Consider the following 23,231-nt stretch of genomic DNA (forward strand, 5'->3'; position numbering starts at 1 on the left):
CTTCGATGGAAAGAGGGGAATTTCTGGCCTCGATAGACATCAAGGATGCCTATCTTCACATCCCGATCTTCCCGCCTCATCAGAGGTTCCTCCGCTTTGCCGTTCTGGAGGATCACTTCCAGTTCACGGCCTTACCCTTCGGTCTCGCCACGGCGCCCAGGGTATTTACCAAGGTCATGGCGGCTGTCATGGCCATCCTTCATTCTCGAGGAGTCGTCGTGTTACCTTACTTAGACGATCTCTTCATAAAGGGCCCGTCTTTTCAAGTCTGCGAGTCAAGCGTCCACATTACCCTGGATTCTCTTTCGCGCCTGGGTTGGTTGATCAACTTGGACAAGTCCTCTCCCGTTCCTGCCCGTCGGATCTCCTTTCTGGGAATGATCCTGGACACTTCGAGGGGGCTGGTCTTGCTTCCTCGGTCCAAGGCCCAAGCGCTCCGCCAGGGAGCCCGTACGCTCTGCCATCCTCGTCCGCAAACCATTCGGTTCGCCATGAAGATCCTGGGAAAGATGGTTGCAGCAATCGAAGCGGTTCCTTTTGCTCAACTCCATCTCCGTCCCTTGCAACAGGCTTTGCTGGACAACTGGGACAGGAGTCTCTCATCTCTCGACCGCCCTTGTCCCCTGTCCCCGCGGGTCAGACAATCTCTCGTATGGTGGACCCTGGGCCCATCTCTTCTCCAGGGGAAGTCCTTCCTCCCGATCCGCTGGTTAGTGGTAACCACCGACGCCAGTCTTCTTGGCTGGGGGGCGGTGTTCCTCCACCACTCTGCCCAGGGCCGCTGGACAGTTCGGGAATCCAAACTCTCCATCAACATCCTGGAGATTCGTGCTATCAGACTTGCACTGAGTCGCTTTCACGCCCTGCTTGCGGGTCACCCAGTACGAGTCCAATCGGACAACGTCACGGTGGTGGCTTACATCAACCACCAGGGGGGTACCCGCAGCAGGGCGGCGATGCAGGAAGTCTCCCTCATCCTTCGTTGGGCCGAAACCAACCATTCCATCATCTCTGCGGTGCACATTCCGGGAGTCGAGAACTGGGCGGCGGACTTCCTGAGCCGCCAGGGCCTTGCCTCGGGGGAGTGGGAACTCCACCCAGAGGTCTTTCACCAGATCTGTCTTCGCTGGGGGACCCCGGACGTGGATCTGATGGCGTCCAGATTGAACGCCAAAGTCCACAACTTCATTGCACGTTCTCGGGATCCCCAGGCCATAGGAGTGGACGCGCTGATTTCTCCGTGGCATCAATTTCAGCTCCCATACGTGTTCCCTCCCCTTCCCTTACTGCCGAAGGTGATCCGAAAGATCAAGACGGAGGGAGTTCCGGTCATCCTGGTCGCCCCAGACTGGCCTCGTCGCGCTTGGTACGCGGAGCTCGTTCAGCTCGTAGCCGACGTTCCCTTGCGGTTGCCAGACCGCCCAGACCTGCTTCGCCAAGGACCGATCTACCATCAGAGCTCAGGGGCCCTACGTTTAACAGCGTGGCTGTTGAAACCTGGATTCTAACTCGTGCCGGTTTCTCTCAGCAGGTCATTCCCACCATGTTAAGTGCTCGCAAGGCGTCTTCCGCCTCCATCTACCACCGCGTCTGGAAAACCTTCTTCTCATGGTGCAGGCTCCGAGGGCACCCTCCGCTCGTTTTCTCTATCCCTTGCATCTTGAATTTCCTTCAGTCTGGTCTGGACTCCGGTTTGGCCCTGAGTTCCCTCAAAGGTCAGATCTCAGCGTTATCCGTGCTTTTCCAGCATAGGATCGCCACCAACCTTCAGGTCAAGACTTTCATCCAGGGAGTCTCCCATGTGGTTCCTCCCTACAGGATGCCGCTAGAGACCTGGGATCTCAACTTGGTCCTGGGGGTTCTTCAGGAACCTCCGTTCGAACCCCTTCAAGACGTTCCGCTCTCTGTCCTCTCTTGGAAGGTTGCCTTCCTGGTAGCGGTGACGTCCATCAGAAGGGTTTCAGAGCTCGCCGCTTTATCCTGCCGGGCTCCTTTCCTTGCCTTTCATCAGGACAAGGTATTTCTACGCCCTTCTCCGGCGTTTCTTCCGAAGGTGGTCTCATCTTTCCACCTTAATGAGGACATCATTCTGCCCTCCTTTTGCCCGCAGCCCAAACATAGGGTCGAGAAGGCTCTCCATACTCTGGACGTGGTACGGGCCCTCAGGAGGTACATTTCCAGAACGGCTCATTTCAGAAAATCGGACACCCTTTTCGTTCTCCCGGAGGGTCACAGAAAGGGTTTGGCTGCGTCTAAATCCACGATAGCCAGATGGATCCGATCTGCTATCCAGGAATCCTATCGGGTCAGGGGCAGTCCTATCCCGGCGGGGATTAGGGCTCACTCCACTCGGTCGATGGGTGCTTCCTGGGCCATCCGGCACCAGGCAACAGCGGAGCAGGTTTGCAAGGCCGCAACGTGGTCCAGCCTGCATACTTTCACAAAGCATTACAATGTTCACATTCACTCCTCTGCGGACGCGGCCCTTGGCAGGCGTATTCTGCAAGCGGCCGTTGCGCATTTGTAGTCAGATGGTACATGGAGTTATTTGGTTGTATTGTTTCCCTCCCAGGGACTGCTTTGGGATGTCCCATGGTCCTGTGTCCCCCAATGAGGCGAAGGAGAAATAGGGATTTTTGTGTGTACTCACCGTAAAATCCTTTTCTCCGAGCCACTCATTGGGGGACACAGCACCCACCCTGGTAGCCTTACGGCTCGTTACCTTTTTTGGTCTTTGACTGTTTGTTTGACATGTTATATTCTAATGTTACTTGATATATTGTTGTTATTATCCTACTGCTTTTGCACTGAACTGGGTGTCTGGAAGCCAGTATGAGGGTGTATACTGCAGGGGAGGAGCTAACCTTTTTTTGTCTCAGCTTAGTGTCAGCCTCCTAGTGACAGCAGCATAACCCATGGTCCTGTGTCCCCCAATGAGTGGCTCGGAGAAAAGGATTTTACGGTGAGTACACACAAAAATCCCTATTTTGTTGTTGTTTTACCATGTTCACCAAATACTAAAACTGACCTGCAATTATGATTCTCCAGGTCATTATGAGTTTGTTGATCCCAAATCCAGAGTTTGTTAAAAAAAAAAAATTGCGCAATTTTCTGAGACCTGTATAGTCTCCTTTTTTCGTGATCTGGGGCTGGGTGAGGGCTTATTTTTTGCGTGCCGAGCTGAATTATTTAATTACTTTTTTTCGCTATTCCGTTTACCAATCGGATTAATTCTTTTTATAGCTTGATAGATCAGGTGATTCTGAACGCAGCGATACCAAATATGTTTGTTTATTTTTTTATTTTTTTTTTATTATTTTGAATTGGGCGAATGGGGGATGATTTGAACTTTTTATTTATTTATTTTTTGCATGCTTCAATAGTCTCCATGGGAGACTAGATGATCGCCTGTATGTAGCAGAAATGCTCACTTGCTATGACCGCTGACCACCGGGCGGCGCTGATAGCAATTCGGCAATGGGTCTCTGCTGGAAACCTCTGGTTGTCATGCCGACCGATCGGTGACCCGCGATCATGTGACGGGGTCACTGATGGGCGGGATTAGAGATGCGCTTCCGGCGCGATCATATTAAATGCCGCTGTCAGTGATTGACAGCGGCATTCAAAGGGTTAACAGCTGCTGGTGGATCGCGATTCCATCCGCTGCTGTTTGGGGCACATGTCAGCTCTTCAAAACAGCTGACGTGCCGGGAAAGATGTGGGCTCAGCGCCAGATCCTACATCAAAGGGAGGGACATGAAATGCGCAGTACTAGTATGGCGCATGTCGTGAATGGGTTAAGATTTCTGCGAGGGTGTGCAAGTTTGTGGAGTGGGGATTGTACACCTGGAGAGGAGATGGAAGAGAATGTAAGTAGATTGTGGTCAGAAAGAGGGAGAAGATTGATAGAGAACAGAGGTGGATGAAGATGAGGTCCAGTGTGTGGCCATCTTCGTGAGTGACTGTGGAAGACCATTGAGTGAGGCCGAAGGAGGAAGTGAGAGATAAAAGCTTAGAGACGGCTGAGAAGGAAGTATCAATGGGGATGTTGAAGTCACCCATGTTAATATTGGGCATGTCAGCGGAAAGGAAGTGAAGTAGCTAGGTGGTGAAGTGGTTGAAAAAGGTGGTGGCTGGCCCTGGAAGGCGGTAAATGACTGCCAGTTGAAGGTTGGAGGGGACTAGATGCTCACAGAGTGTATCTCAAAAGAAGGGAGAGAAATGGAGGGTGGCATTGAAATTTGGGTGAAGGAACAGTTATCTGATAGGAGAAAACCAATTCCTCCACCATGCTTGCTCCTGGGGTGGGTGGTGAGAAAGCTGTAATTCACCATGATAAAGTGCAACTGTAGAGGCTGTCAGAGGGGGTGAGCCAGGTTTCAGTGATGCCGAGGAAGGTAAGTTTGTTAGTAATGAAAAGATCACGGATGTAGGAGAAGTTTGTTGCACACAGGGTAAGCGTTTCACAGAGCTTCTGTTAGAGGGACTGAGGAAGCGGGGGCTTGCAGATGGGTATAAGGTTAGAGACGTTGCGGAAATTTGTGAAGATTGTGGATGACAGGTAGAAGTTACTGTGAGGATGTGGTGGGAAGGACCAGGATTTGGGGAGATATCAATGAGAAGGAGCAGAGAAAGTGTTACTAGGTGGGAGCAGGAGAGGGCATGAGGGGGCTGTCTGTGTTTGGAGACAGGATTGTATGTTGAGGAATAGTTCTGAGGAGAAGTTGAGATGGAGGGAGAGATGACCAGTTTATTACTAGGTGTAGGGATTAGGGGGCTTAGTAGGAAGTGAAGGACAATAGGGGTGAGAGTGAAAACAAACAGAAACATTATTTGCAAAGACTATGTATCCAGTTACCTTCAGTTTCAATTCTTCTATAATTCATAGCAATACACTTAAAGGGAACCTGTCACCCCCAAAATCGATGGTGAGGTAAGCTCACCGTCATCAGGGGCTTATCTCAGCATTCTGTAATGCTGTAGATAAGCCGCCGATGTAACCTGAAAGAGGAGAAAAAGAGGTTAGATTATACTCACCCAGGGGTGGTCCTGTTGTGGTCCGGTCAAATGGGTGTCTCAGGTCCGCTCCGTCGCGTCCTATCTTCATTCCATGACGTCCTCTTCTGGTCTTCACGCCGCGGCTCCCGGGCAGGCTTTGTTTTCAAGTACATTATTTGGTAAAATGAATGAGGCCATCTAAACTTTAACCCGTCCAGAAAGAAAAAACCCCAAGCCCTCATACGGCTTGTAAAAACAAGAATTGACCATGGCGGGAATAGGGTTGATGTCTATATATAGGACATCAACAATGCAGATCTGGCCAGAAATGTTCATCTGGATCGTCTTCTGTGGGGAAATGCTGGTTTTCCTTAAAGGGGTTGTCTTAAGTTTATAAATAGGTTAAATGACAAAGTGCTTGTAGAAACAAACAACCAAGCAATTTACCCCTTTTTAAAAATTCTTGCTGTCCCCAAACATGGAGGGATTTTTATTTCTACTGTACAGCTTGTGACCTAGGATAAAGGCCTCCATGCAGTCCCAGCTTTCACCGCTCTGAAGCTAGCCTCGTCAGTGGATCCGTCTAGCTTCAGCCCTCCTGTTCTTCTCCCGTGCTGCCGAGGCAAAGCTCTCTCTGCTAGCAGCCCGTGATAGAGCACAGTTCAGACCAGCAGGACAACTATGCCGCTGATCTAAACTTTCAATCTGCGTTCATGAAGTTCCATCTTGAGCTAATCCCTTTTAAAGAGACCAGCTAAGTATGAAGTCTTTTTTTTTTTTTTGGTAGTGCTCCATGGGAGAAAAGTATTCAAATTAGCTCTCTAGCTGAGCAAAAATGAACCTTGCATCATGACCTAGATGGTACTTGAAAGAGAGAGATCATTTGCATACTTTTCTTCTTCCTCGGAGCACCATCCCCCATACAAAGTTGCCATGATTAATGAACAGGGAACATTCAGCTAGTTGTGGCCCCCATTACACCTTTTTGTAAAGTTGAGTAGGAGTCTTGTTTCTGCTAGTTAGCTGATGTGTGTAACCCCGCCCCCACCACTGATTGGTAGCTTACTGTCAGTGTACAAAGAAAGCTGCCAATTGGTGGTGTGGGCGGGGGTTATACAGAGCTCAGCATTAGAGCTCTGCGAGATAGCTGATGTGTGTAACCCCGCCCCCACCACTGATTGGTAACTTACTGTCAGTGTACAATGAAAGCTGCCAATTGGTGGTGTGGGCGGGGTTATACAGAGCTCAGCATTAGAGCTCTGCTAGATCTGCAGCAGAGAAAACTGTGATTGAATCAAAATGACAGCAAGCAAAACAGCAAGTGGCAGATCGCTGAAATCAGGAGCAGTATGATTACTAAGTGTATATAGGTTTTTTTGTGTTTTTTTTAAGTCTGATGCTGATGTTCTTCTCTCCCTAGATTACGTGTTGGCTCATCCATCTCAGCTCTTCTCCTCCCGTTATGTCTTCCTTTTCCAGCTGCCAATTTTACCTGAAATCCTCCTATCTCTAGGTGATTTTGAGGTGAGTAGAAGACACTGATGACCTTCCCAGTGATCTAGGGTTGTTAGATGCAACCAATCATTTCTCCTTCGCCTCATTGAGGGACACAGACCGTGGGTGTATGCTGCTGCTGCCACTAGGAGGCGACACTAAATAATATAGAAAGTTCCCTCCTCCTATGCAGTATACACCCTCCTGCTGGCTCCCGGTTCCTCTCCTGCAGTATACACCCTCCTGCTGGCTCTCAGCTAACCAGTTCTTGCTTAGTTTCTGTAGGAGGCACACGGGCGGGTTTGCTATTTAAACCCAAAACTCTTTATTATTTTATTTTTACCTTTTACATTTTTGATTTTACCTTTTTACAACAGACGAAGGGGCGGCGGATCCTTTCAAGGCTCCGATCTCCCCGAACCATCAACAGGCGAGCATGGAGAGTGTCGCCTCTCCGTATCCTCTCCTGAGACGTGGGATGCCACGCCTGAGCTGATTCTTAGGGGCGACGGGTCCCATCAAGGGCACCAATCTCCCCGCACATGGAGTGTCGCCTCCACATACCCTCTTCCCCAGCCAGGCCTATTGCGGACATTCAGCCCTGTCACATCCTAGGTGATTACCCTTTGGATATACAGAGGCCTACCTCGTGGTGTCCGAGCAACCCCCACTGCACCACCACTATTGAAAGCGGATGGTACAAGGAGGCGGAAGGTTCCTCTCCACCTCCCTGCTAAAGGGACAATGGTTTGAGGGCTTTTCTTTATCCCTGCACCATCCAAACAGCAGAGGATCTCTTCTACTTTTCTGACCTGCTGAACAAAGCTGCATACTCTGCCTTCGGCAGCCACCGTGGTAAGTGCCGGGACTCGTGCGGCTGGAGGGCTCTGCACAACCGGCGTTTTTTTCCCCTTGTTTTGCAGCGGCGGGTCGTTTTTCCCTATTTCCTGTTCGGCGCCGGCTGGCTCCAAAAATTTAGCCCCCGGCTTCGGGTTTGCGTAGGCCGAAACCCAGAACCTCCGCCCATGCTAGGCCGCGCTTCATGGCTCCGCCCCCCTATTCAGGCACTTCTCATTCAGGACGAGAACTCTCGCAGCATATTCTCGGCGGCCATCTTCATCCTCCTGCCGTTTCCGGACACGAGCTGTAAACATCCGGAAGCAGCTGCTGCATCGCACCGGCGGTATTCAGCGCTGAAGACAGCACTATTCCAACGCTGACGGGGGACTCAGGATCCGGGAAAGGAGACCCCGCTCCATCTTTCCCCCCGCACACACCCCGGCAGCATAAAGGCTATGACCAGTATTCTCTGGTCTTTAAAGGCTCACGACCAGCATTCCTTGTCTTTAAGGCATACGACCAGCAATTTCTGGTCTTAAAGGCATATGACCAGCAAGCTCTGGTCTTAAAGGCACATGACTAGCAATCCCTGGTCTAAAAGGCACATGTCCAGCATTCCCTGGTCTTAAAGGTATATGACCGCATTCCCTGGTCTTAAAGACTCATGTCCAGTAGTCGCTGGGCTTATAGGTACATGTCCAGCATTCCCTGGTTTTTAAAGACACATGACCAGCATTCCCTGGTCTTAAAGGTTCCCTAGTTTAAAAGTGCACATGACCAGCATTCACTGGTCTTAAAGGCATGACCAGCCTGAAGCCGGTCACCTTTCCCAGAGTACCTAGTTCAAATTATTATTATTATTATTTATTGTTATAGCGCCATTTATTCCATGGTGCTTTACATGTGAGGAGAGGTATACATAATAAAAACAAGTACAATAATCTTGAGCAATACAAGCCATAACTGGTACAGGAGGAGAGGACCCTGCCCGCGAGGGCTCACAATCTACAAGGGATGGGTGAGGATACGGTAGGTGAGGGTAGAGCTGGTCGTGCAGCGGTTTGGTCGATCGGTGGTTACTGCAGGTGTAGGCTTGTCGGAAGAGGTGGGTCTTCAGGTTCTTTTTGAAGGTTTCGATGGTAGGCGAGAGTCCGATGTGTTGTGGTAGAGGGTTCCAGAGTAGGGGTGATACGCGAGAGAAATCTTGTATACGATTGTGGGAAGAGGAGATAAGAGGGGAGTAGAGAAGGAGATCTTGTGAGGATCGGAGGTTACGTACAGGTAAGTACAGGGAGACGAGGTCACAGATGTTTGGAGGAGACAGGTTGTGGATGGCTCTGTATGTCATGGTTAGGGTTTTGTACTGGAGTCTCTGGGCAATGGGGAGCCAGGGAAGGGATTGACAGAGGGGAGAGGTCGGGGAATAGCGGGGGGACAGGTGGATTAGTCGGGCAGCAGAGTTTAGAATAGATTGGAGGGGTGCGAGAGTGTTAGAGGGGAGGCCACAGAGCAGGAGGTTGCAGTAGTCAAGGCGAGAGATGATGAGGGCATGCACTAGGGTTTTTGCAGATTCTTGGTTGAGGAATGTACGGATTCGTGAAATATTTTTGAGTTGAAGTCGGCAGGAAGTGGAAAGGGCTTGGATATGTGGCTTGAAGGAGAGATCAGCGTCAAGGATTACCCTGAGGCAGCGAGCTTGTGGGACTGGGGAGAGTGGGCAGCCATTTACTGTAATGGATAGGTTCTTTGGGGGGGGGGGGGTTCGCGTGAGATGGGGGAAAGATGATGAATTCAAATGAGCTCAGGAGCCCTCCGCCGCCAATCCCAGCTCTTCCCAGAGTACCTAGTTGCCCTCAAGGTGCTTTGCCACTGGCGCAATCCATGGCTTCTCTGACCACGAGATTGAACCCTCTGTGGTTTGAAGTGCTTGCAAGACCAATAAACATGGATCCTCGCCTACATGGGAGCCTTAGGCTAGCAGGGGCCACATGTATTCTAGAAACGGAACAAGACTCCGCATATGAATCAGATGTTGCCTTGGATCTGGACTCGCCAGAGCTTCAGAACAAGATGGATTTGCCTATTTAGGCCATCAACCAATCTCTGTAGATTGACAAGGACTACGGTTCTGCTGTAGATCACACAGGGTCCCTCAAAACGGAAGCTAAACCCTTAGTAGTGCATTGCCATTTTCCTGGACAGTGAGCGTCCGGATAATCGATTCACTGGCGAGCACCATGGCAGCACAGTGGAAAACGCTGGTGTTTTTTTTGCAGCATGGGAGTCCATGGTTCCAGTCCCACCATGAGCATTTGCAAATGGGCTTGCTCTAGAAGCTGAACCATCTTCAAGCGCGGTATCAGCAATATGCAAACTCTGCGACATGAGATGTCTTGCCTGGTCTGATTTTTTTAAAGGCGACGGGTCCTTCAAAGGACACCGATCTCCTCACACCATCATCATACGAGCACATGGAGTGTCACCTCCATGTACACTCTTCTACTGCCGGGCCTAATGCCAACCCGGTCCACCCGGGGACTTGACCTCTGTGGATGTACAGATGCCCTCCTTTTTGACGTCCGAGCAGTCCCCCTCTGCATCCCCACTATGAGGATAGTTGATCGAGGGTTCATCCTTTTATCTCTGCACCGTTCAAAGATGGCAGCGACTCAAGAGATGTTTTTTTCCTCACTTGCTGGTTGCAGCCGCGCACTAAGCCACCTGGCAGCTTAACTCCTGTTGTATACCTGCCAGTATCCCTTGCCCGATGGATCACCTTTAAAAAAAAAAAAATACCACGGACTGTTAGACAATCTGACTCGTTCCGTCTTGCGGCCTCGATTTCAGCGCTCTACCTTTCCTTAGCCACCGCATGGGTTGCCAGCGCAATGGTCTCCTGGCCGGAGACCCTAGCTTCTTTGATTCAGAACAATAACAAAAAATGGAGTAGTGTCCGCAACACATAGGAGTCTCCTATGTAAATGTGCTATAGACCTCACCACAAGGTGTTTGGTCTATGTAGCGTTTGTTACAGATGTTTACAGTGTTGGTCTATATTTGTTTGACCCAGAACAGTAACCTTTTTTCCGGAGACAGTAAAGCTGGCAAACTAAATCTCTAGGGCGGGAAACTTTGTGGTTCACCTCTCTAAATGTGGCCAGTTACGTGGCGCTGTCTGCAGCGAATGCCATTTTATTCAGAAGCGCTTCATGGCTCAGAGAACGGAAGCATACTCCGCGTTTAAAAAAAAAAATGACATCACTCCCTTACAGAGTGGTCGCTTATTCCTTGAGAAGCTGGGGGCATTCCCCAAGCAGGAACAAAGGATCGCAGGGATCCTATAGACCCAACCAGCAGCGTAAGGGTTGTCAAGGACAGTCTAGATCTGGGGGATCTTGGTCCCTAAAAAAGGGGACCGAAAAGTAAGACCTATCCTGGACATCAAACTTCTAAAAAGCTTCACAAGGTCCTCCTTCTTCAGATGGAGTTCCTCCACTCAGCCATCACTTCAATGGGAAAAGGGTGGAGTTTTCTGGCATCCATCGACATTGGGGATGCTCACCCTCACATTACTAATTTCCTCTTTCCAAAAATTCCTTTCCTTTCGCAAACAGCATTTTCAAGTTACGGCCTTGCCCTTCGGTCTTGCATCCACTCCCAGTGTGTTCGCCATTATTATGGCGGCTGTCATGTCTCTCTTGCATGGCCGTCCTGCCCTACCTGGTTGACTTTCCAGCCGTTCTTCCAGATCTGCGCTGAGTCCATCTATATATACCTTACGATACCTTTCCTCACCTGGGCTGGCAGATAGACTTAGATAGTTCTTCCTCATTTCCAGCCCAGCAGATATCCTTTTTAAGGATGATCCTGGACACCTCCAGAGAGTTGCTATCCCTCCCTTGAAACAAGGCCGTGGCTCTTCAACAGGGAGCCCCCTCACTGCAGACAAGACTGGCCATTTGGCAACTCTGGCGAAGGCCAGAAGGGCCTTTCTGGTCATGGGCTGCCTTGTCTGTAAAGTCGTTAAAAGAATCGGGTTCTCAAGACAGGGCTGAATTTTAGCCCCAATCCGTACCTGCCCTCTTTCCAACCAATTTGCTACGAGGGTTCTATAAAAAAAAAAAAATGGTGGCAACGGAGGCCGTTCTCTTCACTCTGCTTGTTTTCTGCAGGTTAAACAGGTCCCCAGAGAGTAGTCTCTGAGCGTCTTTCTCGTCCGGGAGAGATCCTTTCGCCCGGTTTAATGGTTACTAGTGACTATGGAGCGTTACCATACTGCTCAAGGCCTCTGGTTATCTCGGGAATCCAGTCTCCCAATCAGTTTTCTGGGGATCCCAACGGTACCACTGCTCCTACAGCTGGTCCAATGCCTTCTGGCAGACTGGTCTCCCCAACCTTATTCAATCGGATTTTGTCATGGCTGTGCCATACGTCTATCATCTAACAGGTACCTGCAGTCAGGCACCTTGACCTACGTGCCTCGCACTGTCTGATGGACCGAGATCTACCATTCGGTGATCTCTGCAGCACTCACCCCAGGGATGGAACTCTGGGCGGCAGTTTTTTCCTCATCCGCCAGGGTCTCGCCTCAAGTGAGTGAGAACTTCATCCGGAAGTCTTCCATCAGATCTGCCTTCACTGGAGCACTCCAGATGTAGATCGGATGGCATCCAGAGTGAACGCCAATGATCAGGATCATGGGGTGCATTAAAAGAGGTCTGGATACACATGATGAGAGCATTATACTGCCTCTGTACAAATCCCTAGTTAGACCGCACATGGAGTACTGTGTCCAGTTTTGGGCACCGGTGCTCAGGAAGGATATAATGGAACTAGAGAGAGTACAAAGGAGGGCAACAAAATTAATAAAGGGGATGGGAGAACTACAATACCCAGATAGATTAGCAAAATTAGGATTATTTAGTCTAGAAAAAAGACGACTGAGGGGCGATCTAATAACCATGTATAAGTATATAAGGGGACAATACAAATATCTCGCTGAGGATCTGTTTATACCAAGGAAGGTGACGGGCACAAGGGGGCATTCTTTGCGTCTGGAGGAGAGAAGGTTTTTCCACCAACATAGAAGAGGATTCTTTACTGTTAGGGCAGTGAGAATCTGGAATTGCTTGCCTGAGGAGGTGGTGATGGCGAACTCAGTCGAGGGGTTCAAGAGAGGCCTGGATGTCTTCCTGGAGCAGAACAATATTGTATCATACAATTATTAGGTTCTGTAGAAGGACGTAGATCTGGGGATTTATTATGATGGAATATAGGCTGAACTGGATGGACAAATGTCTTTTTTCGGCCTTACTAACTATGTTACTATGTTACTATGTTACAATGTACTCCAGTTCACGGTTGAGCCTCGAGATTCAAAAGCCATCGCAGGGCATGCTCTGGTTCTTCCGTCATACCAGCTCTATCACGCCTCTTCTGCTAATTCTGAGAGTCTTTAGGAAGCAGGAAGGCCCAAGTGATCCTGGGACATCCGCACTGACCAAGTCAGGTGTTAGGTTTTTTGTTTGCGGAACTAGTATTTTTCCATCTTATTGCAACAAAACTGCAAGTAGGGACTTTCTCGCAGAGAGTTTTTCACCTGTGGTTCCTCTCTATCGCTTATCCTTACACTTTGGGACTTTAATAGTCCGGGGGGCCTTACAGTAGACTCCTTGTGATCGGGATAGACTTTACTATCCTGCCAGGTCCCCCCTCTTTTCTCTGCGATCACGCCATCCAGAAGAGTCTTCGGAGCTGGCCGCTCTGTTCCTTCAGACTTTTTTCCTTATTACCACCAAGGCAAGGTTGTCCTCAGGCTGTCCCCGTCCCTTGTTTCCAAGGCGGTATCGTACGGTTACGAGGGCATCGTTCTTCCCTCATCTCTTTGGCACCAGTCCACAAAACGAAAGGGGTTCCCCATACCCTGGACAATGTGAGTGCCCTGAGTAGGTACGTGTCGAGGACGGCGAAGGGACACTGCATTTGGGCTTCCTGACGGTTACAGGAAGGGCTTAGCCCTTTCTTCAGCCATGTTAGCCTGGTGGATTCTTTCCACCATCAAGAAGTCCTTACGTGTTAGACGTCAGTCTATGTTCACTCCACTCTGTCGATCGAGATTTTACTTGGGTTCCAGACACCAGGCATCAGCAAAGCACGTCTGTCAACTTTGCGGGTTCATCCAGTCCGCATGCACCCTTGAAGCACTATATTTCCCAGACTTCTGCTGACGTGAGTCTGGGCAGGCGAACTCTGCAGGCCGCGGTGGCGCACTTGTAAGTAGCGGTTACACAGGGCCTGACTTGATGTTGTTCCCACCCAGGGACTGCTTTGGGACGTCCCACGGTCTGTGTCCCCAATGAGGCGAAGGAAAAATATGGATTTTTGTGTACTCACCGGAAAATCCTTGTCTCCGAGCCATTCATTGGGGACGCAGCTCCCACCCTGTTATTAGCTTGTGCTTGTTTTTATAATTTAACATGCTATACTGTCATATTTAATTAGACATGCTATACGCTCATTTGTTGTTATTGATCTCCTACTGCTTTTGCACCGAACTGGTTAGCTGAGAGCCAGCAGGAGGGTGTATACTGCAGGGGAGGAGCTAACTTTCTTTGTATCACTTAGTGTCAGCCTCCTAATGGCAGCAGCATACACTCACGGTCTGTGTCCCCCAATGAATGGCTCGGAGAAAAGGATTTTACGGTGAGTACACAAAAATCCCTATTTTATCTTCCACTGTAACTTGTTCTTCCTTCCACAGTACATCCGAAAACCTCTGGTAGATGCCAGTATGGGGATCCAGAATAAAGACCGGAGGCTAAGCAATGAAGAGATAGAGGCCTTCATATACTACCCATCCCAAAAAGGAGCCTTAACTCCTGCTCTAAACTACTACCGGAACTTGTTTGGGTGAGAATAACAAGGATTGTAACTTTAATTAAATGATGAAATTACTTCTTCCTGAATTCAGTAGGCCTGCCCTCTGCACATGGGTTTTAGGCTCCATGTGAACGCTATAGCTCTTTTTACCCCTTCACGACCTTAGACGTATCTGTACGTCCAGGTTGACCTACCTACTACTTGGCTACCTTGGACGTATGGATACGTCATATATTTAATGCTGCACCAAGACCACAGTTGTGATGATCGCATTAAGGTGCCTGCTGAATCTTGCAGTAGGGCACCAGGCGTCAACATCCGGGTGGGTGGTGCTACCCCCCACAACTACGATTGCTGTGATGGGCTGTTCAATTCTGAACAGACAATCACAGTTTTCAGTGTTTCAGGCAATGAAGTTGCCTGAAACACTGATGTCCAGTCTATGATCTCGCTGTACTGGGCCTTGTGGTGCCACAGACTTTTTTCAAACCTGTGCCATAACTTCTGATGATGATGCTGCTGTTAAAGTAGGAAAACTTTTCTGATTCTTCTCTGATCCGTTTATGATCCCTGATCTTTCCTAAATCCACCCCAATCCCCCTCACACGCTTTTCCCTCTTCTGCACCTCTCCCTAACCGAAACCCTCCACCCACCCCTCCTGCCGTTGAGCACTAATCAGTACATAATTGATAAATTTTTGGCTTCTTTTTGTACAAGCGTCCTGCAGCCGCTGAGCTCTAATTCAAATCACTGATCGGCGTCCTGCCTCTCTGTTTTCAAGGACTTTTTTGTCCCTGTCTATTCCCACCCCCTCTTTGCACGAAGATCATTGATCGACACCCGTGCTCGCTGTTTTCCAGAACTTTTTTTCCCTGTCTATAATTTTTTCCCCCCTTTATACCACCTCAGTGGCTTTTTTTTGTTGGTGCGTTGAGCCGCTGGTCAGATAAACATCACAAATTGGCACCCATGCCCGCTTTTGGCAAGGACTTTTTTTTAACCGTATATGCTCGAGTATAAGCCTACCTGAGTATAAGCCGAGACCCCTAATTTTGCCACAAAAAACTGGGAAAACTTAATGACTCGAGTATAAACCTAGGCTGGAAAATGCAGCAGCTACCAGTAAATGTCAAAAATAAAAATAGATAGCAATAAAAGTAAAATTAATTGAGACATCAGTAGGTTAAGTGTTTTTGAATATCCATATTGAATCGGGAGCCCCATATAATGCTCCATACAGTTCATGATGGGCCCCATAAGATGCTCCATATTAAAATATGCCCCATATAATTCTGCACAAATACTGATTATGGCCCCATAAGATGCTCCATACAGACATTTGCCCCATACAATGCTGCACAAATGCTGATTATGACCCCATGAGATTATTATTATTATTTATTATTATAGCGCCATTTATTCCATGGCGCTTTACATGTGAGGAGGGGTGTACATAATAAAACAAGTACAATAATCTTGAACAATACAAGTCACAACTGGTACAGGAGGAGAGAGGACCCTGCCCGCGAGGGCTCACAATCTACAAGGGATGGGTGAGGATACAGTAGGTAGGGTAGAGCTGGCCGTGCAGCGGTTTGGTCGATCGGTGGTTACTGCAGGTTGTAGGCTTGTCGGAAGAGGTGGGTCTTCAGGTAGGCGAGAGTCTGATATGTTGTGGTAGAGAATTCCAGAGTAGGGGGGATGCACGAGAGAAATCTTGTATGCGATTGTGGGAAGAGGAGATAATAGGGGAGTAGAGAAGGAGATCTTGTGAGGATCAGAGGTTGCGTGCAGGAGAGTACCGGGAGACGAGGTCGCAGATGTATGGAGGAGACAGGTTGTGCATGGCTTTGTATGTCATGGTTAGGCTTTTGTACTGGAGTCTCTGGGTGATGGGGAGCCAGTGCAGGGATTGACAGAGGGGAGAGGCCGGGGAATAGCGGGGGGACAGGTGGATTAGTCGGGCAGCAGAGTTTAGAATAGATTGGAGGGGTGCAAGAGTGTTAGAGGGGAGGCCACAGAGCAGGAGGTTACAGTAGTCAAGGCGGGAGATGATGAGGGCATGGACTAGGGTCTTTGCAGATTCTTGGTTTAGGAATGTGCGGATCCGTGAAATATTTTTGAGTTGGAGGCGGCCGGAAGTGGAAAGGGTTTGGATATGTGGTTTAAAAGAGAGATCAGTGTCAAGGATTACCCCAAGACAGCGGGCTTGTGGGACTGGGGAGAGAGGGCAGCCGTTTACTGTAATGGATAGGTTCGTTGGGGAGGTTGTGTGAGATGGGGGAAAGATGATGAATTCTGTTTTGTCCATGTTAAGTTTTAGAAATCTAGTGGAGAAGAAGGATGAAATAGCAGACAGACATTGAGGGATTCTGGTTAGTAGGGTGGTAATATCTGGTCCAGAGATGTAGATCTGTGTGTCATCAGCATAGAGATGATACTGAAAGCCGTGAGATTCTATGAGCTGTCCCAGGCCAAAGGTGTAAATGGAGATGCTCCATAGACACATTTGCCACATACAATGCTGCACAAATGTTGATTATGGCTCCATAAGATGCTCCATAGACACATTTGCCCCATATAATGCTGTACAAATTCTGATTATGGCCCCATAAGATGCTCCATACAGACATTTGCCCCATATAATGCTCCACAAATGCTGATTATGGTGCATTAAGATGATCCATAGACACATTTGCCCCATATAATGCTCCACAAATGCTGATTATGGCCCCATAAGATGCTCCATAGCCGGCTGCTGCGATAAAAAAAAAAAAAATCACATACTCACCTCCTGAGCAGGCCCCTGGAACTTGCAATATTCACCTGTCCGCGTTCCACCGCTGGGCGCCGCTGTGTCTTTCGCGTCCTCTGCACTGACTGTTCAGGCAGAGGGCGGCGCGCACACTAATCGCGTCATCGCGCCCTCTGACCTGAGCGTCACTGCAGATGACGCGGAAGACGGAGCCCGGTGGTGAAACGCGGACAGGTGAATATCGCGCAACGCCCCCGTTATACTCACCTGCTCCTGGCGCAGTCCCTGCACGTCCCTGGTTCTCCGGGCGCCGGCAGCTTCTTCCTGTGTTGAGCGGTCACATGGTACCTCTTACAGTAATATAAACCTACAGAAAAAGTACTGAAACAGACCTCAAGATATGAACAAAAATATCAAATTTTATTGAGACATATATTTAAAAGAGACCACCATTGATGGTGCACAAAAACCAGTCATAAAAGACACCATAGACCTGAGGTATGTATCATACATAATTTTTAAAGCCTCCTATATAGTCTACACCGATCGTGCCATAGTCTGTGGCGCCAATAAGGTCTGCCCTAACAGTACCCGCCGATAGTGAGACAAAGAAGATGGCATAATAAAACAAAACAAAACAGTACCTCCCTTACCTCAGGTCTAATGGTGCCACGTCCCCTACGCGCGTTTCGGCTGCGTCCGCCTTCTTCCGGGGGAGTGGCAACATCAGATACCCGACCAATTAAATAGTGGATCCCACCCAATCAACATACGTATACTAGACGTCATGTGTCCGCCTACCATAGAGCGTAAGGGAGGTACGGGAGGTACTGTTTTGTTTTGTTTTATTATGCCATCTTCTTTGTCTCACTATCGGCGGGTACTGTTAGGGCAGACCTTATTGGCGCCACAGACTATGGCACGATCGGTGTAGACTATATAGGAGGCTTTAAAAATTATGTATGATACATACCTCAGGTCTATGGTGTCTTTTATGACTGGTTTTTGTGCACCATCAATGGTGGTCTCTTTTAAATATATGTCTCAATAAAATTTGATATTTTTGTTCATATCTTGAGGTCTGTTTCAGTACTTTTTCTGTAGGTTTATATAATTGTGTGTACGGGACCGTTATGGTGGTGATATCTCCTAACGGACACAGGGGTTGATGTTGTGAACACCTGTGTTTTTTGTTTGCCTGTGTTTGGTAAACTCTTACAGTAATGAATATGCGGCTCCACCCCTATGGGAGTGGAGTCGGGTCCATATTCATTACTGTAATGAGCGGTACCATGTGACCGCTCAACGCTGGAAGAAGCTGCCGGCGCCTGGAGAAACAGGGACCTGTAGGGACCGCGCCAGGAGAAGGAGAGTATGATTAGACAGCTGCCGCTCCCCCTCCCCTGCCAACGCCTGGGAATGACTTGAGTATAAGCCGAGAGAGGCAACTTCAGCCTAAAAAAATGGGCTGAAATTCTCGGCTTACACTTGAGTATATATGGTAATCCCCTTTTTGCACCACATACGCGCATGTCATATAGCCGTCGAGTGCTGGTCGGTGACGTACATCACTGATCAACCTCCAGTTGTTGTTTTTTTTTTCCATGTGAAAAAAAAATAAAAAAAATTTTTTTTTAGATTAGTTGATAGGATTAGATTAGGGATAGGAAAAATATGCTGAAGTAATTGGCGTCTACTATAATATTTTTATTTTGCTGAATATAGTCAGGGTTAGTGTCAAATAGTTGCGGGAGCTATAGTAAGTTTGTTTTTATTTTACCAAATTTATATATTTTTTTTCTTTTCTTTTTATATTTTTCTTTCTAGATTCTTCTCTTATTTTTTTTCCTTCTAAATAAAAAAAAGTTTAACACACACACACACCTGAATACAATTTGCTACACACACAAACACCGCAAACGTGAAAAAATGTCTTGCTCAATCCCAATCCTGGTATTCAACGGGGGAGGCATTTGCTTTTCTTGCCTCCGACACTGATAGTGAGGTAGAGGATCCCACATTTCTTTATTTTTCATCCTCTTCTTCCACCACATAGAAACCCTAGGACAGAAAATGAACCAGTGCCCACAGTTACTGACACCGTATGGACCTCACCCTGTGAAGATTGAGCCACTGATTCCTGATTTTGTGGCGCAACCGGCGTTGCAGAAGTCGACTTTTTTAAAGTCTTTTTCTCTGAGAATTTTGTAAACCTCATGGTGGCCCAGACAAATCTATCTGTCCTACATTTTTTTGGATAAAATGGACCTTCATCATTTTCTAACTGGATCCCTGTAGATGCAGTAGAAATTATGATGTTTTTGAGCCTTCTCCTTGACATGGGGTTAACGATGAAACCAGAACTTCGGCAATATTGGAGTGTTTTGTATAACACTCCGCTGTTCTGAATGGTCATGACCCGGAAACAATTTGAGGCAATTCAAAAATGTTTCCATTACAGTGATAATGCACAGTGTCTGGTCCGAGATTACCCCAACTTTGACCGACTTTTCAAAATTCAGCCAGTCATTGAGCACTTCAGCAGCAAGTTTGCTGAGGTGTACACTTCCCAAAGGGACATTTGCATGGTTGAGTCCCTAATCCATTTCAAGGGGAGGCTCAAATTCCAGCAATACCTGCCCAGTAAGAGGGCCAAGTATGGAATTAAGCTCTACAAACTGTGCTAGAATTCTTCAGGGTACAGCCACACCTGAATTCAATCCCCTGAATGGTAGGTACCCTGTACTGGGAGTGAGTGGGAAGTTGTGTTGGATTTGGTGCACCCACTGTTGGATCAAGGTCATCACCTCTACGTAGATAACTAGTATACCAGCATCCCCCTCTTCAAGACCCTCTCTGCTACAGCCTGCGGTACTGTGTCTGCAAAAATCAGAGAGGCCTCCCTATGACGCTAGTTGGGCAACTGCTGAAAAAGGGTGACAGCAGAGCCCAATGTAGCAACAACATGCTGGTGGTCAAGTACAAGATGGATGACTTTCTTGACTACAATACGTGGTGATAGCAGCACCCCTACCGCTGTACAGGGTTCCTCCTACACTGGTCCATAATCCACACTGTGTACTGGGGTACAGCAAGAACATGGGGGGAGTTGATCTCTCTGATCAAGTCCTTCAGCCATGAGAAAGGCAAAGGTGTGGTACAAGAAGCTGGCGGTGCACATCGTACAGATGGCAATATACTGTATAACACTTTCCTGCTGTCACGATGCGCAGGCCAGACCATTACGTGCCTTCAGTTCCAGGAAATAGTGATCAAGGCCCTAATATTTGGCAGTCCGGAAGGAGCGGGCCCTAGTACTTCCAGAACTAAGTGCTTGTATCGTACCAGGAAAAACCCTCAAAGCCCAAAAATAGAAGGTTGCAAAAGAGGTGCCGGGTATGTTACAGGAGGGGGGGGAGACTCAATGATACCATTTATTAATGCGACACCTGCTCCGATAAACATAGCCTGTGTATAAAAGATTGCTTCAGACTGTACCACACATGTATGGACTACTAAATTCATTTCTGACTTACACAACGTACGTATGACAACCTGATGCACTCTACACAACTCACGTATGCCACCATATTATAACATTCACATACCAGGAAACACTAGATCAATTCCAATATAAGGTCACATGTGGGGGGTTTCCACTGTTTAGGTTCATCAGGGGTTTTCCAAACGCGACTTGACCCCTGCAGACCATTCCATCAAAGTATGCATTCCAAAACGTCACTCCTTCCCTTCCGAGCCCTTCCATGCGCCCAAACAGTAGTTTTCTCCAACATATGGTGTATCCTTGTACTCAGGTAAAATTGCACAACACTTTTTGGTGTCCATTTTCTCCGGTTACCTTTCTGAAAATAAAAACTGCACTTGTGGGATGCAGTTTTTGGAACGGTGTCATATAGACCCCTCAAAGTCACTTCAAATGTGATGTGGTCCCTAAAAAAAGAGAAATGGTTTTGTAAATTTTGTTGGAAAAATTAGGAATTGCTGGTCAACATTTAACCCCTCTAACTTCCTAACAAAAAAAACCACTGTTGTTTCCAAAATTGTACTGATGTAAAGTAGACGTGGGATTTATTCTGACAGAATATAGGCTGAACTGGATGGACAAATGTCTTTTTTCGGCCTTGCTAACTATGTTACTATGTATGTTACCTGTGGGAAATGTTATTTATTAACTATTTTTTGTGATATAACTCTGGTTTAAGGGCATAGAAATGGAAAGTTTGAAAATTGTGAAATTTTCCAAATTTTTACCAAATTTCCAATTTTTTTTTACAAATAAACGCAAGTCATACGGACCCAATTTTACCACTGTCATGAAGTACAATATGTCACAAAAAAACATTCTCGGAATCAGTGGGATCGGTTGAAGCGTTCCAGGGTTATTGCCTCATAAAGGGACAGTGGTCAGAATTGTAAAATTTGGCCTGGTCACGAAGGTGAAAACTGGCTTGGAGGGTAAAGAGGTTAAAGGGAATCTGTAAGCAGATTTTTGCTATGTAATATGAGAGCAGCATGATATAGGAGCAGAAACCCTGATTCCAGCGATATATCACTTACTGGCCTGTGTGTTTGTTTCAATAAAATCAGTGTTTTATTAGCAGGAGATTATCACTACAGGACAAGGTGTCTTGTGTCTCCTAGTCAACAAATGTGTGTAACCCTACCCCTCACCAATGATTGGTAGCTTTCTGTCAATAAACAGTGTACACAGAAAGCTTTCAGTGGTGTTGGCAGGGTTTCAGTGGGGAAAAAAAGAATTTAGTCAGCAACCAATTGTGCAAGTTCTTCCACTTTGTATTTTATTGATATATTTGGTGCAGTGATCTGTCCACCCTGTGTACTTTTCTTAGTAGTACTTTTGTCTCTGTAGGTTCTTCCCGGTGAAAGCCCAAGATGTTCTTGTACCCACACTGCTGCTATGGGGGGAGAAGGACACATTCTTGGAGGCTGCAATGGTCCCAGAAATGCAGCAGTACGTCCATGCCCCTTTCCAGGCGGAGATTATACACAATGCAAGTCATTGGCTACAACAGGATCAGCCCGAGGAGGTGAACAGGGTCATGTGGGACTTCCTGAGCCGTGAGATGCCCGCGTCCACACACTGACTGTATGACGTGTACATACATTAGTTTGTATGTCGGAGCTTGTAGTTAAAATCAGCAAAAATGTGTTTATATAAGACACTGACCTACACACTCTCAAAAGCTTGGACACACCTGTTCATGCCATGGCTTTCTTTGCTCTTATTTGAATGTGTAGATTCAAGGCAGCAAAACCACAAAGGAACAAATATGGAAACAAGGAGTAAAGAAAGTATGTGTTAAACCTTAGATTCTGCAAATTAGCCCCCCTTTACCCTGATGACAGCGTTACACCCCTTGGCATTTTCTCAAGCAGCTTCATCATGTAGTCACCCAGAAAGTCTTCCAGTGAGAAGGTATGCATTGTCAAGAGTTAATTTGAGGAATCATCGGCCTTCAGAAAGTGACCTTGAAGTCTGTTTTGCAGAGGCAATGTTCTATTGCTGAGTCTTATTTCACAACTGTTCTAAGCCAGAATATGGCAAGAAACACTCCTCTAAGTAAAGAGAAACGACAGTCCATCATTACTTTAAGACATGAAGGTCAGTCAGTCTGGAATATTGCTAGGAACTTGAGGGTATCCTTAAGTGCAGCCATATAAACCATTAATTGTTAAGCTAAAATTGACTCTCATGAGGACTGCCACAGGTAAGGAAGATCAAGAATTACCTCTGCTGCAGATGATAAGTTCATCAAAGTTACCAACCTCAGAAACCTTAAACTGATCCTCAAATAACAGCCCTCATAAATGATGCACAGACATCTCAACATTAGCTGTCCAGAACTGTTGTATGAACAGGTGTATTCAAATTTTTAATCGGTACTATATATGTATACACTCCTCAACATTGAAATTGCAGCACCAAGAAGGAAAAGTGGTGGAATTATGGAAATCACAGGATGGATAGATCTGCAAATGATGAAAAAATGTAAATTAAATTTTCAAAGCCTCTTGATTTATTCAGTATTGAGTAGGAGCGCCACATTCAGAAATCCCCGCACTTAGCAGCCAAGGTAGTATCAAATAGGTTATCAACCCCTTCACGACATATGACATACAGTGGGGCAAAAAAGTATTTAGTCAGTCAGCAATAGTGCAAGTTCCACCACTTAAAAAGATAAGAGGCGTCTGTAATTTACATCATAGGTAGACCTCAACTAT

The 23,231-nt window shown here is 47.3% G+C and overlaps 1 protein-coding gene across 2 annotated transcripts in view; it reads left to right on the top strand.

Moving 5' to 3' along the window:
- EPHX3 (epoxide hydrolase 3) overlaps positions 1-23,020 on the top strand; it is a 40,882-nt gene extending 17,862 nt beyond the window's left edge. Inside the window, exons 7-9 of one of the 2 annotated variants that reach the window (XM_069766838.1) lie at positions 6,419-6,522; positions 14,093-14,241; positions 21,859-23,020. In XM_069766838.1, the coding sequence (XP_069622939.1) occupies positions 6,419-6,522; positions 14,093-14,241; positions 21,859-22,093 (488 nt within the window). In that variant the 3' untranslated portion in view covers positions 22,094-23,020. The remainder of the gene's footprint in view (positions 1-6,418; positions 6,523-14,092; positions 14,242-21,858) is intronic. The other variant, XM_069766839.1, reaches the window with a different exon arrangement.
- The last annotated feature ends 211 nt before the right edge of the window (positions 23,021-23,231 follow it).

Source organism: Ranitomeya imitator, chromosome 4 (assembly GCF_032444005.1).
Source record: "Ranitomeya imitator isolate aRanImi1 chromosome 4, aRanImi1.pri, whole genome shotgun sequence".
NCBI lineage: Eukaryota > Metazoa > Chordata > Amphibia > Anura > Dendrobatidae > Ranitomeya > Ranitomeya imitator.